Consider the following 16,506-nt stretch of genomic DNA (forward strand, 5'->3'; position numbering starts at 1 on the left):
GGCGAAAAGAATTCGAAACGAAATTGACAAAGCACTGGAACATTCATTGGCACACGCCGCGGAGATCAATAAGTCCGGCTCAAGGTTTCACATTGCTTAGTGGGACACCAGTCGTAATGACAGGCATTTCTAGGAATCCGTGTTGGACATCCAATCCATAAATCACGCGATGCTTTCTTGCAATCTCTTCAAGATCACTCGATGAAGAAGAATTAAGCGATGGTAGCTTAGAGGTCCGTGGCGCGAATCACTCCTGTTCAATGCTTCCTGACGCCCAGCGCTATTGTACAATGAAATATCACTGGTTGATCGTCTAGGTCTAGTACGCCAAAAGGGAGACTTCTTCGAGGCCTGCATTCTAAGGAATTTGTCTTCGGAGACAGAATTTGTCTTGCGCAGCTCGGGCGGTAGTGCTAAAAGTGTGGTTTTTTCAAGACATTGCAAGGTGGATCGGTAGTTGGCGTCGTCAAACAGATACCCCGCCAGGTCAGAAAATGCCAGATTCAGGGACACGGCACAAACAACCATCAGGCATAGCCAAAACGGATTCCGGGAGTGGCGACCATGGAAGAATAGGTCGGTGTAAAGCGTGCGAACCATGGCCAGAGTTGGATGGGGTACCATCCAATCATCCAAGCGATCATCCAAACAGTTGATATTGCAGTCTAGAGTTCTAGTCCTATCCACAATCCTTGTCTCCAGTTCATGGGAGAACAACTTGATGGCGATCGTGTAGTTTCCAGGATAGATCTTCTCGGCGATAATCGCAAATTTACTGACCCGAGTTACCGTTTGGGTGTCGCAACAACAGATCTCCAGCACACACCACGGTTGACGGAGAACCATAAGCAGCGATTCTACAGCACAATCTTGTCCGAGAATGCAATGATTTCGAGAAGCTGCCGCATTGACCAAGAACCACGGCGGGTGGTCAAGAGGATGTGTTTTGCCTGGCATGGCGGGGTCATGAGTCGGATGCGGTAATGACGAAAACTGCCCCGGGGCAACGTCCTCCAGGTTGATCCAGACTGGTAGCAGCTGTGTGACAGCCGTGGCCGCCTCGGCGAGTTCAGCATCGCCTAAGGAGCCGTCTTGACGGAGCTTGCGGCCTGAAGAGAATGCAGCGATCGAATGTATCGCGAACGAGTCGCCCAGGCCGACACCACCCCCGAAATCGTAGCAGGCGCAGATTTGACCAAGCCCTTTATCTTTGCGGTCTATGCCCCTGGGGTTGACATTTGCCAGAGGCCCCCAGTTCAGCAGTCGGGGATTGGGCATGATTCTGTTCGAGGGGCGAAGACTCCCGAGACGCTTCACCTGAAATGGAACAAAGCGAGAGACAACATTTCATGTTGTAGAGCCATGAGAAAACACCGTGGTCTGGCTCACAATCCGAGGAGATCGTCCGCCGTTCGAGAGCGATGGAAGTGGTGTCCTGCTGCGCCCCGGGAAATCGCCAGCAGGCAGCAGATGACGGGCGTCAGGTGACCTCCCACGGCTCTCACATGATCCGGTCCGGCGGCGTAAGAAAGAAGGAATTTCTATTGTACAGTTCTAGATGTACTACTTATAACATACAGCCATCCTATCCCAGTTGCGCCACTGATCATACAAATCGCTTCTCTATTTCCCTTAGGAGACCATGCACCGCGTCAACCTTCAACGGCACCGCTCTCGGATTCTGCAGCGCCTGTTCTCCCAATCGGCTCGTAACCAATTCGTGCAGCTTCTGAGCATTCCCGTCCGGCTTGCTCTGCATCTGTCCGGTCAAGTCCATCGTGATCCGTGACTCGGCCACATCCTTTGATCCCATAATGAAAATCAGGTTATACTTCATCTGCTTGGCGCGCTGGATCTTTTTGCCAAGCGTCTGACTGCCCGCGTCGACATCAATCAAGAACGTCGAGTCAGTAGAAGAGAGAGGTTGCGGCTGCGCAGCACCGTCCTCGAGCGCACGGAATCCCGAGATCCGGGCTGCTGCCTGATGTGCCTGCTGTACAACGCTCTCATCCTGGTTGACGGTAAGAACGATTCCTTGGCGCGGTGAGAGCCAGAAAGGCCACCGACCCGCATACTGCTCGATCAACAACGCGAGGAACCGCTCCAGAGATCCAAAATTCGCGCGATGGATCATCACCGGAACTGCGCGCCCGGGGGTAGCAGGGTCGTAGTCCGCTTCTCCTTCGGCGACCTGATACTCCAGCTCGAACCGCTGCGGTAAATTCATATCCAGCTGGATCGTAGACAACTGGTGATACTTCCCGGCCTGATCCTGCAGCTGTATATCAATCTTGGGGCCATAGAATGCCCCGTCGCCTTCGTTCAGCGCCCATTCTCGCCCACTGTTCTCCAGCGCCTGACGCAACTGTCCCTCGGCATTTTCCCACAGCTCTAGACTTCCGATGAAATCCTTTTCCGGCCGAGTCGACAAGGCCAGCCGATACGGACCCAACCCGAAAGTGTTCATCACCAGGTCCACAAACCCCAGCGCCTTTTCAATCTCCCCCTTGATCTGCTGCGGCCGACAGAAGATATGCCCATCGTCCTGGTGAAACCGTCGCACGCGGGTCAGCCCGCTCAATGATCCCGAAACCTCATTCCGGTGCAAAGGGCTAAAGTCCGCATATCGAATTGGTAGTTCTCGGTAGGAATGGTTTTGTGTTTTGAAGAGGAGACAATGGCCGGGACAATTCATCGGCTTCAGTCCGTAGGGTTCGTTCTCGCCAGTAGGGTCGTCGGCGTCCGGGTTGGCGTCGGCACCGCGGCCGCGTACCTCGTACATGTCATCCTTGTAGTTTTTCCAGTGGCCCGAGATTTCCCAGAGAGAGCGCTTGTAGATGGTGGGGGTGAGAACTTCGCGGAAGCCGTACTGGAGATACTGCGTGCGGAGAAAAGAGACGAGTTTGTTGATAATATGGGCGCCGTTGGGGAGAAAGAGTGGCGAGCCGGGACTATAGAGGGAAGTGGTGAATAGGTCCTGCGATGCTCCGAGGGCACGATAGTCCGGGTTGGACGTGGTGGATTGAGAGGAAGAGGGCTCAGACGGAGTTGCCGGGTCGGAGCAGGAACAGCGTCGCAACGCGGTGGACGATAGCCATTGCCGGGGCGGAGACCGCGCGAGAGGGGCCCTGGTGAATAAGAACGGTCGCAGGAAGGTCGATGGGCGGCCGAGGGGATTTAGTCGACGCATCGTCCAGGACTGCAATGGGGAGAAGGAGATTCAAATGGCGATGGGAGTTGATGCGTGACGCGGAGGCTGGTCGGCCCGACGGAGTTCCCTCCCTCGACTTCCTTCAGTATGTGCATACTATGGATCCTTCCACTTCCCATCGAGAAACACGGGTCTACACGGCTGGTTTTATCGGAAACATCTCAAATGCTTGGGCTTTTTCTTTTCTTTTCTTTCCTCTTTCCTCTCTGCCTCTCTCTCTCATTCCCCAGCACGATGCTTTGCCCATTAAGCCATATCACATCACGTCGACGCACCTAAGACTAGGCCCTACTGCGTAAATACTTTCGGTGGTGGCCTGTCTTGATTTGTTTGGCGGGATTTGCCAAGGCACACTATGTGATCGAGTCCTCATGGTCGTTCCATGGATGTCTATATAATGTCTCCGATCCCGAACACTTGGGGCTTATATGGCAACAAGGCTACTCACCCTGGACAAATGGAAATCAATCAAGATACAGAGCTGAGCTGACTCGCCTCTCAGTTGCTGTATTAAGCGACCATTGATCGAGAAAACCTGGGTCCGTTCCTGAAAGGGGCCCTCCTCGTATATCTCCACATTTGGGTCTTTGTCATTGGAGCTTGGCTTCGGCTATGCGCGCTGCTCTATAGACTTCTCAAGGCTGAATACGACCGCGGGACAGCGAAGAGGAGAAAAGATGCATGTGTTCATCTGATGGAATCAAGCCTGTCCTTCGGCTTCTCCATTTTCGCCTTGGCAGAGGTCTCATATGACTCAGGACCTTGGATCGTCCAATCTGACCTGCATCTGAGGGATGGGTACGGAGTATCAACCAATAATCACCGCGTATTTGTTCTTTCACTTTTCCTGTCCCGATCAACTAAACCGATGTGGGAGGCAGAGAGCCGCATCTTGCCCCATGGTTGCAATCCAAGGGTCCGAGAGTAAAATGACGATGCCCAATGTAGCTTGCCGTTGATTAGGGGCAAACATAGGAGGGCGTGGAATGGGGAAGTGGGAAGGATTTATAAAGAGAAATCAACCCCCGTGTGATGCTATTTCCTGGAGTCCTTGTTTTTGGATTGATTTTTGCGAAATTTCGCTATCCCCACGACCGCCAGTCTGACCATTCTTTGACTGTGACCACAGCAACTTGGCGCCATCATCACAAATATGCGGTCTGCGTTCTTTTCCCTGCTGTCTGCGGCCCTGGTCGCCGTTGTCTCTGCAGACAGCACCACCGTCGAGATGTTCAATGCTGGGCGTGAAACGTTGAATCTGAATAGCGTTCGTGCCAGTATCATCGGCGCCAACGCAGAGGCCACCACCTACGCCGTGAACTGCCAGTCCGGTGCCCCCGTGACGGTATGCCCGCTCAATTCGCCCATTACCATAACCGAAGGGCCCTCGACATTCACCATGAGTGCCGTCTACTCCACCAAGACGCTCGGCGTGGACGCCAAAGCCACCCTGGTGCAAGACTGCGACATCACGTCCTCGACACAGCGCGCCTCTTGCTCGGTTTCCGTCGGCATTGAGGTCAGCACGCGCGGGCTGTCGACTTCCACGGGCCTCTCGACGGTCACTTCCTTCGCCTCTGATGATATCTACTACCAGCCCATGACGGTCACCGCAGGTGCGGAAAAACTGAACGCGCCCCAGGCGACGGAGACATCAGATGTTGCGGCGCGTAACACCGGTATAAGCGGTGCTGCTGCCGCCGCTCTTGCCGGGGCTGCGCTGAGGTTCTTCTATTAGGCATCATTTTGTGCGGTGCCCGAATGGCCAGGGGTTTATATGGCACAGATATGATAAATATGTCATCATGTGATGAATCATCGAGGCTGATGCTGTGGAATGACACCTAATGAATTCATATGTTTTAGTATGGCAGGTTATTTTTCAGTATGTCTTATAGAACCAGTCACTCACCTATCATCTATACAAACAAACGTATGTACAGTAGATGAATCAAGACGGTCTCCGACTACCTAAAAGTCCTAGGGTTTATAAAAAAAAAAAAAAAAAAAAAAAAAAAAAACACACACAGGGCTCGCCTGCCGAGGAAAAGGGAAATCCGCTCTCGGGGGGTTTCCTATCATCGAGGCCCACTCGACGTACGGAGGAGCTACCGACCTGGGCAGCTACGCCTAGGTACTTAGTACTACGGAGTATGCGTACGGAGTATCTACGGAGCACTAGGTACTGGGTAGGTACCGAGGTGCTCCTGCTGAGATTCTCGAATGACAGGCCGGATTGCCCAATTCGGCAGTGTCCGAACGACGACCGTTGCGCTAGTCCCCCTGCGGTCTAGCGTCCTGTCAGGTGCTCTCCTTTTTTTCTTCGTTTTATTTTCTCTTCGCCTCGGTCTTTCTTTCTCGTCCCTGGTTGAACGCATGTCAATTAATTTATTAATATCCAAAACGAGACCCACTCTCATCTACCTACCTACTGTACATGTCTAGAAACAAAAGATCTGGTCGCTCATCTTTGAGACTGCCCCGGGCGCCTTGAATCCCATTCCCGCCAACGTCTTCTTGCACGCATTGATCATGCCAGGCGGCCCACAGAGCATGATTTTGGTCTCCTCCGAAGGCCCTGGTAGCCGCTCACTTAGCACGGTCTGGTCCACATAGCCTGTTCCGTACTGCCAGTCCTCGGACGCCGTGTCTAGCATGTACCACAGCTTGAAATTCTTGGGGTACAGGCGCGCAAACCTTTCAAGCTCTTCTCGCAGCAGGATGTCGCCCTCGGTGCGATTCGCATAGACAAGGCTGATCTCCGTCGTGTCTCGCTCGTCCTCGCAGATGGCGCGGATGAGCTGGTACATCGGGGTAATGCCCGTGCCGCCAGCCACCATCCCCAGCTTTGTACCGAGCCCTTGGCTGTAGCGCATGGCTCCCTTGGGCCCCCGGAATTCCACTTCGTCGCCCACCTGTAGGTTGGCCAGGTATTGGCCGCTGAGCAATCCGTCGGGGTAACATTTGATGACCAACTCGATGCGACCCTTGTCCAGGTTGTTGGACACGGGTGTGTAGGATCTTGTCACCGTAGTGCCGTCGATCTCGGCACGGATGGCAACGTGCTGGCCGATCGGGAGTCCCAAAGTTCCTTGGGCATCTGGCAATGCGAACACAAACCGATATACGTTCGGGGACAAGAGCTCCTTCTCAACCAACGGCAAATTCTGGTACTCCTTCGGATCAAGAAATCCCTTGACTGAGTGTGGATCGACCCTAACCGCCTTGCGCGCTTTTTTATGCAGCGGGTATCGAGTAAACCCAGATTCGATCTTGAGGAACCTGGCAGCCTGCCGTGCTACAACGCTTCCAATTGCCGCGGAGATGACAGTCGCCGTGAGAAAACCAATTGCAAACCCTCCGCGCGGCAGTCGGATTCCGCTGAAGTATTGGGACACGCCGTTCCCGACGTGCCGTTGCAAATCCAGAGAACCCAGGGCTCCGCGATGAGATGCGTAGATGAGTGATGCTGCCGCTCCCACAACACCGGTCACTGCACCAATCAAACCGCGTGAGGATTTCTGGGGAACCGAAACTGGCTTCTGAGCAATCAGGCGGATTGCCTTTGGCGCAACATATTCTTTGGCTCCTTGAAGAGTACCGATCAGATACTCCTCCATAATCTCCCGAGAATCCTCGGAATGGCCAACATCCTCGAAGGCCTCTGTGGCATCGGTGCCTGCAGTTTCGATGAGAACTTCAGCGCCACCGGGATGGTCTTGGAGATACTCTGTGATGTCAAATACTGCATCGTCCTTAGCAACTGGCTGGCATCAAACTAGACCGTTCAGAGTTTTATTTTACCTTTCCCGTGGACAATGATCCAGATATCGTCTTTGCGGTTATGCGACGCGACGTCTGCTATCGTGAACTGAGGCAGCTGTGCCTCTGTGGAACTGTTGGGGCTCGGCTCCATTGTTCTGATTATTGTCAAGAATCGCCAATCCCTTCGCGGACCAAAGGGTAGCAGGCAAAGGTGAATGAGAAGTGGAAATCATTTTAAAGCCAGGCAAGGAGAGCCGGGTATTTCTATTGCTAATGCAGAGACAGACTTATGCCTCGTCACCTTCAATTCTATCGCGGGGTCTTAGGGACCATACTGTCGGCTCAAACCAGTGACACGCGAGATAAAAGTCAACCGGATACCCACAGTTGCTATTGCGACACGTTTACTACGGAGTGGCACCGGCCCACCGGCACTAGTTGGTCGTCTCTTGTTTTATTTTCGTGATTATTCGCCTTGTACCTCGGGATCTCGACGGACTTGACACCCGTCAGTGTCTCAACGGCCCGAACTGACCAAGTCGGCACGGCACAGCCGTGATTAAATTCGATTTTTTTTTATTGCATTCCGAGACACTGGCTTTGCTTTGCGCCAGCATGGCTTCGGCCGTTAGCAGTGGGTCCCCGATGGCGATCTTTTCCTTCTTTCCACAATCTCATTTGACATCGAGTGGAATAAGTAAATAATTTCGTGAAAGAGCCGAGGTTGACGACCAGGCCATGCCGTTCTAACCATTTTATGCACACCATGGGCAGCGTGGGCACAAATAACCACTATGGTCGAACATGGCGGTTATCATCCTTTCTCACTAACGATGTGGACATTCCTCCGATGTGGGTTCGTGACGAGACCGGCTGGTTGCCCTGATTTGTTGACTATGGCACAATGTCTCCCTAGGATAGGCACACACGGCTCTTATAAATTTGCAGAGCTGTCCTGTGTCATCAAAGAGATCGCTTCTACGCGCTCAAATTCTGTTCCCTGTCCGTCATGCCGTACAAAAGTTTCCACCTGCTGGGAGAGCCCGTCGAAAGCGCAAGGGTAATCGACCTTGACCCGACGCTGAATCGCGATGAACTACGAAACCTCATTGCTGCGCATTTTGCAATCGTTCAGCCTAATGGTTGGTAGCCTACCTCCAACTCCAAATCGGGTTATTATCTTGCTCTAACGCCATGGACCACTACAGGCATCGGATTCCAATCTCAAGATTCTATCTTATCTGACGTGGGAGAGCTGATCGCGAGCGAAAATCCGATCAGCATCACGATAGATGGAAAGCCAGTGCGAGAGATTCCCGGTCCTTCGGGGCTTCCAATCATCGGAAATTTCCTTGAGATCTATCCCGATCATCTGGGAAACCACCAACGTCTCTTCGAGCAATATGGCCCTATCTTCAAGACCACGAATATGGGCCGCACCGTCTACCACACCAACGATCCTGAACTCTCTGCAATCATCTTCGCGGAGACCGACTTCTTCACGAAGAAGATCAATGATGCCCATCCCCTCCGCTCCATTAAAAACACCGAGGCAGGTGTTTTTCTGGCAGACACGGACACTCCGGAATGGAGAGCGGCGCACAAATTTCTTCCCCCGGCTCTAGGTCCCAAGGCCGTACGCCACTATGCGCCAACCATGCAGACAACCGTTGAAGATGCTTTCAATGTCTTTGACCAACTAGACGAGCAAGGTGAAGCCTGGAATGTATACCAGTACATGCTTAAGTTGGGCTCCCAGGCCGTCGGGAAATTGGTTCTGGGAATTGACTTCCAGCATTTCGCGTCCCCCGACGCACCTCCTCACGAACTGATTTCCCTCATCGCCGAGTCGCTCACGCTCAACAAGAAGGTGACCGCTCGAGGAGACTGGTATGCCAAATTGCCTTTCGGAGATCCAAAGCGCCTGCAGACTATCCGGGACCGCGTCTTTGTTATTATCGACGAGTCCATTCAAAACGCCAGTCGCGGTGGTGTCGAGGATCTCCCGTTGCAGGATGCCGCATTGAAGGCAAGCAATATGATCGGTACAGTGCCCTCCCTCTTCCCGATCTCCTATTTTCTATCTCGCCCCCCAAACGAAAGCTAACCATGCTTTATACAGACTACGCCATCCGTGCGACGGACAACAAGGGCGAAAAGCTCCCTAAGACAAGTCTCATGCAGGCTCTACTCGTCGCCACGGGTGCCGGCTTCACCACCACCAGCTCCCTCCTCTCCTGGTTAATCTACAGCATTGTCACCTACCCGGGCATCCAGGAACGTCTGCTCCAGGAACTCATCGACAACGACATCGACGAGAACACGCAGATCACGGCCGAGCTCACCGATCGTCTCCCTTTCATGGACAAATTGATCAAGGAGACACAGCGCCGCCACAACCCCTCTTACCAGCCCGGCCGCACCGCTCGGGTTGACATGGTCCTCCCGGGCGGTTACAAGCTGCCCGAAGAATCCGTCGTCATTGGCGCTCTGCACCACCTGCACAACAACCCGGACGTCTGGAGTAATCCCAACCGCTTTGACCCGGACCGCTGGGACACGGAGGAGGTCAAGAACCGTCACAAGAGTGCGTATATCCCATTCGCGACGGGCCCGCGCATGTGTATTGGGTTCAACTTCGCCCTGCAGGAGGTGAAGGTATTCCTGCCGAAACTGGTGTACCGGTATAAGTTCTTCAAGGAGAATGACGGGCCCATTGAATATGATCCCATGTTCCAGCTGATTCGACCGAACAATCTATATGTTCGCGCTGAAAGGCGCGTCAAGTGGCCGCCTAAGACGGAGTCGGCACCTATGGCTTCGCTATGATCTAGAGGTAGGGGGCCTTTAGTTTGCGTCTCTTAAGGAGCTATGTACAAGAATCTTTTTATATATAATCTATACCAAGAAATAAAAGGTTTATATGGGTCTTTGGATGTGTTCGGATAATTTCAACTAGAATGACATAGTTTAATATACACGCGCCTTCTTCAACCTCCCTGGTGATATAGCTGTAATGATAGAAGGACCCAAAGATTATGATTATTTCAGTCTAAGAGTAAAAGAATTACTACAATGAAATTATAGTTACTTCTAAATCAAGGATTATTTGGCAAATGACCGTGCTTGACAACTAGTAGGGCTATTAACTAGACTTTTGCCAGTAGTGCAGTGGTTAGCACTCCTGAATGCGCCCAGGGGTCACACCATAACAGATATTACTGTAAATCATGGGATGAGCCGCTCGCGAGAATTTTTATCAGGCCCAGAGGATAAAAAACGGTAGAAATTCGATATATACAGAATATATAGTATGTATAGGTACACACGCACTAGACCCAGTCGGGCAGTTCAGCCCTATAAGCCCGCAGATCTCGGAGATAAGATCAACTAGTCAACTTCCCCCGACTTTCCCTCCTTCTGTTCTTTTTCCCTCTTCTTCTTCTTCTTCTTCACATCATCCCCGCCGCCTTCGATTCATCCCATCGCAATCCACATATCATGTCGTCCACCTCGGACTCGCCAGGAACATGGCTGCCTAGGAAAATCCTGGAGGAACTGGGTCTGCTGTCCGTCTGGCAATCCTCGCGCGATGTGAAGTTGCTCGGTGCTCAGCGATTCGTGCGGCTGTTTGCCTACGGCGGTTCCACGCTGATTCTGGCCTCGTATCTCTCGGCCCTGGGCATTTCGGATGCCCGCATCGGTCTGTTTATGACCCTGACTCTGGTCGGAGACGTGGCCATCAGCTTCTTCCTTACTCTTTTTGCCGATAGGATGGGACGGAAAGCCGTTCTGGCATTAGGCTCAGCCCTGATGGTAGGCAGTGGTGTGGCTTTTGCTCTACTGGGGAACTTCTGGATCCTCCTGGCTGCAGCGGTTATAGGGGTCATTAGTCCTAGGTAAGATTTCGCCCTCTTGGTGCATGTATGTATCCAACACCGTGTGTCTTCTCGACACTAACCTTTTCATAGTGGCAATGAAATTGGTCCCTTCCGGGCAGTGGAGGAATCCACCCTAGCTCATCTCACGCCTCATGAGCTGCTGGGCGATATATTCGCCTGGTACTCGCTTGTCGGCACCGCCGGCACCGCGCTCGGCATGATGACTTGTGGATGGGCCATCAACCTGTTACAGGTCACTAAAGGATGGGAATTTATTGCCGCCTGTCGCACAATCTTTCTTGTCTATGCCGCTATCGGCGCAATCAAGTTCTTGCTGGCCATCGCGTTGAGTAAAAAAGTCGAAGTCGAGGATAAGAAGAAAACGACGCAAACCCCTCCGACCCAGGGAGACGGAGAAACCCAGCCTCTACTAGGGGATAGGGCGGTAGCTCCTCCTAAGGAGTCTCCCAAGAAGTCGTTTTTTTCGTTCCTTGGGGACAAAGAGCTCTTTTCACTGGTTGTCCGACTCTTTATCTTGTTTGGTCTTGACTCTTTCGCCTCCGGTCTGGCGTCGTTGTATGTTTTGCTTCACCCTCATTCAACTCCGTGTTCATACACACCTATGTGACACAGCTCATCAGCGCGAGGCTAACCAAGTCTAGGTCATGGATGACTTACTTCTTCAAGCGCAAGTTTTCTCTCCCGGAGGGAAAGCTCGGCTCCATCTTCTTCACCACTAGCATCATTTCCGCCGCATCCATGCTAGTTGCCTCGTCAATCGCCAGGCGCATCGGCAACGTCAAGGTAAGACCGGACGCTTTTATATCCTGCATACTGCCTTTTCTTTCTTTCTTTTTTTGATCCGGCACTTAAGGCAAGAAATCTAATCGACACCAACAGACTATGGTCTTTACCCATCTTCCCTCCGCCGTCTGTCTGGCGCTTATACCTGTCCCCTCCCTCCTCCCTCTAACTCTCACTTTCTTGGTTCTCCGCGCCTGCTCTCAGAATATGGACGCCGCACCACGCTCGGCCTTCCTTGCTAAGGCGCTTCCGGCCGACAAACGCACCGCCATCATGGGATCGATCAACGTGGTCAAGACGTGCAGCCAGAGTCTGGGTCCGTTGATTACGGGAATCTTGGCAAGCCATGGCCTATTTGGCGTCTCGTTTACCATTGCCGGTGTGTTGAAATGCATTTATGATGTGGGCATGCTGCTGAGTTTTGCGGGGCGAGAAAAAGTGAGGGCATCTCAATCCCTTGCGTGAGCCAGAGAGATGCTGGGGAGATTAGAAAAGGTTCCTGTTGTGCGAAGGGGTATGTATATACTTGATGCATTGAGTGTGTGACTATATGTGCGACCGTGTTGGCGTTACAAGAGCAAAAGCAAGACGAAGAAAAAAATTGCGATATATACCTAGATTGTATTTGTATAGATGTTGTATGCCTACTAGGCGGTGATTGGATGTCCCGATTCCAGTATCGGCTGCTATGTTTCGATCTTTATGATTATTCCATCACACGACTTCCACCTCTAGTAAGATATTCGGTGCTGCAGTGCTATTCCGAGGTATCGCGTGGGTCAAATTCCAGTATAGGAAATCACTGATGGTTCATATTAGCCCACAGAAACAATATTAAAAGCACAGGCATATGACCAGGGACACATACTTAATGGCAGCGTCACTCGCACTATACGACACTTGCGGGTTTGGCACCACAGTTCCAGATACGGTGACTTTTAGCCCCGGGAGATCTTCCCAGCCGGTCACATCCTTCTTCTGAGAGAAGGGAGAAACCAAAAACTGGAACTGAGAGGACTCTGTTCCGTAGGGATACGTGAGATTGAGATAACCCGGACCAGCGATGGCGTCAATCGCCATTTCGGTTGCATACAGCTAAGCAAACGCAAGTTTATTAGTCGGGTATACCTCTTCCTCGAATCACCGGGCTTTCCCCATAACTCACAGCTATCCAACCGATTCCTGCGCCGGTGTCCCACTGGATCACCGCCGGGTTGAATGTAGATGGATTCTCCGCCGGCCCGCCGACAACGGTCTCGTTGAAGCTCTCGGCACCAATGCTCATTTTCTCCCCTAGCCATGCCTCGACACGCCGAGGGAAAGAGTCGTAGGGGATGGAGTAGGCCGATGTGGTCACCGAGTGCTCTCCTGGAAAGGCCCTCAGTGCATCGACGACTGATGTCGGGACAAAAGAATTGTGGAAATCCGACAAGACGGCCACGAGCGGGGAGATGGCAAAGTCCGAGTTGTGAGACATCATGTATACCTGGTTGGACCTTTCGTCAGCATATCGTTACTACTAGTCCATAATGCACAATGGGTTCTACTACCTTGTCAATCACCGGAGACTTGTCCTTGCCCACCAGTGTCCAGATGTGGGCGGACATGATGCCGAAATATTTCTGCATATCGAATCCGTAAGAGCGATCCCAAGGTCCGGCGAGGTTCTTCAGCGATGCATGGTATAGATGTCCGATCGTGGTCCAGGTGGCCTGGAGCATCTCTTTCCCCTTTTCCTTCATCACCGAGTCTTCGGCGGCATACTTGGCCCAGGTCGTGAGTGCAATCAGAGACACGCCGGTGTATGTGGCGCTGTTGAATTCCGACAGCGTTTCGGCCCGGTCAAAGAGAGATATAATTTCGCTCGCGTACGTCTCGCCCGCTTTGGTCATGTTGTCATCGCCGAATTTCTGACCCGTCCAGCCGCTGATCAGTGCTCGCATCAATGCCTAAAGGTGACAACAATTAGAGGCAACCGAGTAGCGCAGGAGACGGTCCGACGATTTCTTACCGGGTTAGTATACGAAGGATAGAGATTATCATCGTCGACGCCTCCGACCCGGTAGCTATCACCAATCGTGCTATTGTAGAGAGACGCGTGCATAAGGTCAGTCATGTCGTTGCCGATTAGATGAGGGAACTCCTCCAAGGCGATAATGAATGCCGTTCCAATGAACCCTCGCCAGTTAGGATCCCAGGTGTCGTATATGAGTGGAGGATACGCCGCGCTGCCCACTGTCGGCTCTTCTGGATATTTCTCGTAGTCTCCGTACCTGGTCATGGTTGTCAGTTGTGGCGTCACAAGGAATGAAGCGCACTGCAGACCATTGACTGTCGGGATTCTTAAATTGGGCCGCTATGACGTTCTCGATGATCGTCAGGGCCTGGGAGACATCGTCACCCTGATTGCGAGCCAGCAGACCAACAGCATACCACGCCGACGTGCGGGTATCGTGTCGCAACGCTGTTGCTGCGCTGGGGGCATAGACATAACCGGTAATAGGGTCATATATGCGGTCCAGATACGCCATGGACTCGGAAAAGAGCCCACATGCGTTCACGGACCACGAGGGAAGGCATGGGCTACCGGCGACAAGAGACGCGCAGGCGGCCGCCACGGAACTCGCTCGTACTAGCAACCGACCAAGCATCCTCGGAACTATTCTGCAGCGATGGGCTAGAAAGAACCGCAGTACTCCAGCTGCGTGCAGACATGTCAGGTTGCGCGGGAGGAGAGGGGGTTAAATATCTGTGCCGACGGTTCAATCGACTCCGGCGGGGGTCCGGAGAGGAGACTCCATCTTGCCTCACCAGGCCAGTATCTGGACCGTTATCATGCCGACTAGACGAGGAGACGATCGGCCTTTATCTTGGAGGTCGTCGCGCCCCCTCAGGAGATCCACCGGACGATCTCTCTCCATTGGTGCGATTTCTACTTGGCGGAAATTGTCCTCGCCGACTGCTCAACTTTCCTCGGCAATTCATTGCGACGCCTCTCACGCCGTTGCATTGTGAGGATCTGTATATACTAGGTCCTGAATCTCGACCGACAGGCGTGGTTGCCAATTCCTCCCGAGCCAACTCGACCTTTCCTGGTCCCACGGCGAACTACAGCACGAATTTAAACTCGGGGTCACGGTCATCGTTGTATCCCGCGTACTGGGCATACTTGCCTCGTCGCTTATCACGATTGAGCTTGGCACAGTATAGCACGTTCAGCAGAACCCTGGGCGAGGAGGTTGGGTTAGTGCATCTTGCCTCTGTCAGAAGTAGCGGGGCACCCACATAAACCACGCAAAGATGAGAAGCCCAAAGACTACCGTGTGGCCCCGATGAAACTGGGGCTTGTCCTTGTTGGGATAGATAAACGCTGGAGCCAGGCGGGTCAGTTCGTCACCTTCGGTCCACTTGAGGCTGTCCGCGGGTATGCACTTACTGGCAACAAACCCACCACAGTTTGCAATCGTCAGTTGCATCGCCGACGTGGTGGCTCGCTTGTAGTGCCCTGCCGAATTGTTGGAGTTCCACACCAAGATGCAGGGAACGCTGCTGTACATGCCCGTTGCCATGAGAAATGTCATTCCGTACTTGGCCTTGGGCGTCTCGATGTTGGCAATAGCGCCGTATCCAGCGATCGCAATAGGCAGGGTAAACAGCATGATGACCCCTCGAAGCTTCAAACGATCGGAAAGAAAAGCCACGGCCACTGGGGTTCACGTAACGCTATGAGTTGGGACGTCTCAAAGTGCAGAGAGAGGCAACATACCGGTCAAGACTGCCGCCACGGCGTACGGAATCACCGTCCAGAGTTGCACTTGATTCGCATCTTGCGCAAAGCCACTTTCATCAATGATTGTCGGCAACTGGCCACCACCATCAGTCATTAGCAAACCCTCGATGATCCGGTCCAAGGTACTTACAAATAATCCGAAGGAGTACAGGCCCGATAGGATGGCGAAATAGGCAGTTGCCGAGAGCCACATCTGCAAATTGAAAACGCCTCGGCGCACCTCAGACCATCGCATAGTTTCTTGCTCGCCCGTCTGCGTCCTGTTTCCATAGGTGAGCAAGGGTTCGACAGATGAATCACAAATTTGTCGCTGTTGACCCTATGGGAGTCTAGACGACTGTGTAATATAGCTTACCCCTCGGATACCGACGGACTGTCAAGTTCAAGTCGCTGGCGAGCAAGCAGCCGCTCTTCTGGAGTGAGAAAGGACGCCGTTTCCACGCTGTTGGGAAGACCAAAGTAGCTCAACCCGCCGCATGTGAACGTCTGAGAGATCGATTAGCAGCTGCGAAAGAGCTGAGAAAGAACTTGGCCAGGTAAGCTCACCAGCAGGCCTTCAATAATCATGATCCAACGCCATCCCTCCAGACCACCCCGCGGGCCAATTTCGGCCAATCCACGGGCCAAGAGCCCTGCTATGCATCAGTCGAGCCGCATTCGATGCTCCATGGAAAGGCAATACATACCTCCAAATGCTCCCGACAACGATGCCGCCGTATAAAACAGGCCGATCCGCAAGGCCAAATCACCTCGTCGATAGAAGGACGATAAATACAGTACCTGCGCGACATTAGTGGATGCGAAGAGAGGATGGCTGTGATCACGCACCATTCCCGGTAACAGTCCCCCCTCCGCGGCCCCGAGCAGGGCGCGAACGGCGACGAAATCCCCAAAATTCCTGACAAAGCCCAAGCACATGGTGATGATGCCCCAGATCATAGTGAGAAATGGCAGCCATATTTTCGGGGACGCTTTTTTGATGATCAGGTTGCTTGGAAGCTCGCTAAAAAGCAACAACGGAGACAAGGTTAGTGTGGACAGGGTTGAGGAATTGG

The 16,506-nt window shown here is 52.8% G+C and overlaps 7 protein-coding genes across 7 annotated transcripts; 3 read left to right on the forward strand and 4 right to left on the reverse strand.

Moving 5' to 3' along the window:
* Positions 1–162: 162 nt before the first annotated feature.
* On the reverse strand, positions 163–1,278 carry P170DRAFT_480396 (uncharacterized protein; the record flags this gene model as incomplete). The annotated part of the gene is made up of 1 exon (XM_024853772.1): positions 163–1,278. One exon carries the CDS (start codon positions 1,276–1,278, stop codon positions 163–165), a length of 1,116 nt encoding a protein of 371 aa, XP_024699948.1.
* Positions 1,279–1,524: 246 nt separating this feature from the next.
* Positions 1,525–3,570, reverse strand: P170DRAFT_440896 (threonine--tRNA ligase MST1). The gene has a single exon (XM_024850181.1). The coding sequence runs from the start codon at positions 3,188–3,190 to the stop codon at positions 1,607–1,609; it is 1,584 nt and encodes a 527-aa protein (XP_024699949.1). The 5' UTR covers positions 3,191–3,570; the 3' UTR covers positions 1,525–1,606.
* Positions 3,571–4,364: 794 nt separating this feature from the next.
* Positions 4,365–5,345, forward strand: P170DRAFT_468284 (putative GPI anchored cell wall protein; the record flags this gene model as incomplete). The annotated part of the gene is made up of 3 exons (XM_024852550.1): positions 4,365–4,936; positions 5,110–5,144; positions 5,242–5,345. The coding sequence occupies 3 exons, from the start codon at positions 4,365–4,367 to the stop codon at positions 5,343–5,345; spliced, it is 711 nt and encodes a 236-aa protein (XP_024699950.1).
* Positions 5,346–5,652: 307 nt separating this feature from the next.
* On the reverse strand, positions 5,653–7,127 carry P170DRAFT_368197 (putative cytochrome b5 reductase; the record flags this gene model as incomplete). The annotated part of the gene is made up of 2 exons (XM_024844847.1): positions 5,653–6,956; positions 7,016–7,127. 2 exons carry the CDS (start codon positions 7,125–7,127, stop codon positions 5,653–5,655), a joined length of 1,416 nt encoding a protein of 471 aa, XP_024699951.1.
* Positions 7,128–7,985: 858 nt separating this feature from the next.
* On the forward strand, positions 7,986–9,805 carry P170DRAFT_430517 (cytochrome P450; the record flags this gene model as incomplete). Its single annotated transcript, XM_024847962.1, has 3 exons — positions 7,986–8,118; positions 8,185–9,021; positions 9,099–9,805. 3 exons carry the CDS (start codon positions 7,986–7,988, stop codon positions 9,803–9,805), a joined length of 1,677 nt encoding a protein of 558 aa, XP_024699952.1.
* Positions 9,806–10,446: 641 nt separating this feature from the next.
* P170DRAFT_513800 (putative MFS transporter) lies at positions 10,447–12,177 on the forward strand. Its single transcript, XM_024855145.1, has 4 exons — positions 10,447–10,875; positions 10,948–11,433; positions 11,520–11,661; positions 11,758–12,177. Exons 1-4 carry the CDS (start codon positions 10,478–10,480, stop codon positions 12,124–12,126), a joined length of 1,395 nt encoding a protein of 464 aa, XP_024699953.1. The 5' UTR covers positions 10,447–10,477; the 3' UTR covers positions 12,127–12,177.
* Positions 12,178–12,375: 198 nt separating this feature from the next.
* P170DRAFT_450696 (putative MFS transporter) lies at positions 12,376–15,644 on the reverse strand (the record flags this gene model as incomplete). Its single annotated transcript, XM_024851141.1, has 11 exons — positions 12,376–12,463; positions 12,530–12,756; positions 12,827–13,147; positions 13,212–13,610; positions 13,673–13,934; positions 13,987–14,136; positions 14,822–14,887; positions 14,947–15,031; positions 15,098–15,367; positions 15,428–15,524; positions 15,582–15,644. 11 exons carry the CDS (start codon positions 15,642–15,644, stop codon positions 12,376–12,378), a joined length of 2,028 nt encoding a protein of 675 aa, XP_024699954.1.
* Between the last annotated feature and the right edge of the window lie 862 nt (positions 15,645–16,506).

Source organism: Aspergillus steynii (assembly GCF_002849105.1).
Source record: "Aspergillus steynii IBT 23096 chromosome Unknown P170scaffold_9, whole genome shotgun sequence".
Classification (NCBI taxonomy): Eukaryota; Fungi; Ascomycota; class Eurotiomycetes; order Eurotiales; family Aspergillaceae; genus Aspergillus; species Aspergillus steynii.

Excerpts from the sequence above, each read along its gene's own strand:
- P170DRAFT_513800 (XM_024855145.1), top strand. The coding sequence starts at position 10,478 with ATGTCGTCCACCTCGGACTCGCCAGGAACATGGCTGCCTAGGAAAATC. Across the intron at positions 10,876-10,947 it reads ATAGGGGTCATTAGTCCTAG|TGGCAATGAAATTGGTCCCT; the intron begins GTAAGATTTCGC and ends ACCTTTTCATAG. Across the intron at positions 11,662-11,757 it reads GGCGCATCGGCAACGTCAAG|ACTATGGTCTTTACCCATCT; the intron begins GTAAGACCGGAC and ends CGACACCAACAG.
- P170DRAFT_440896 (XM_024850181.1), bottom strand. The coding sequence starts at position 3,190 with ATGCGTCGACTAAATCCCCTCGGCCGCCCATCGACCTTCCTGCGACCG.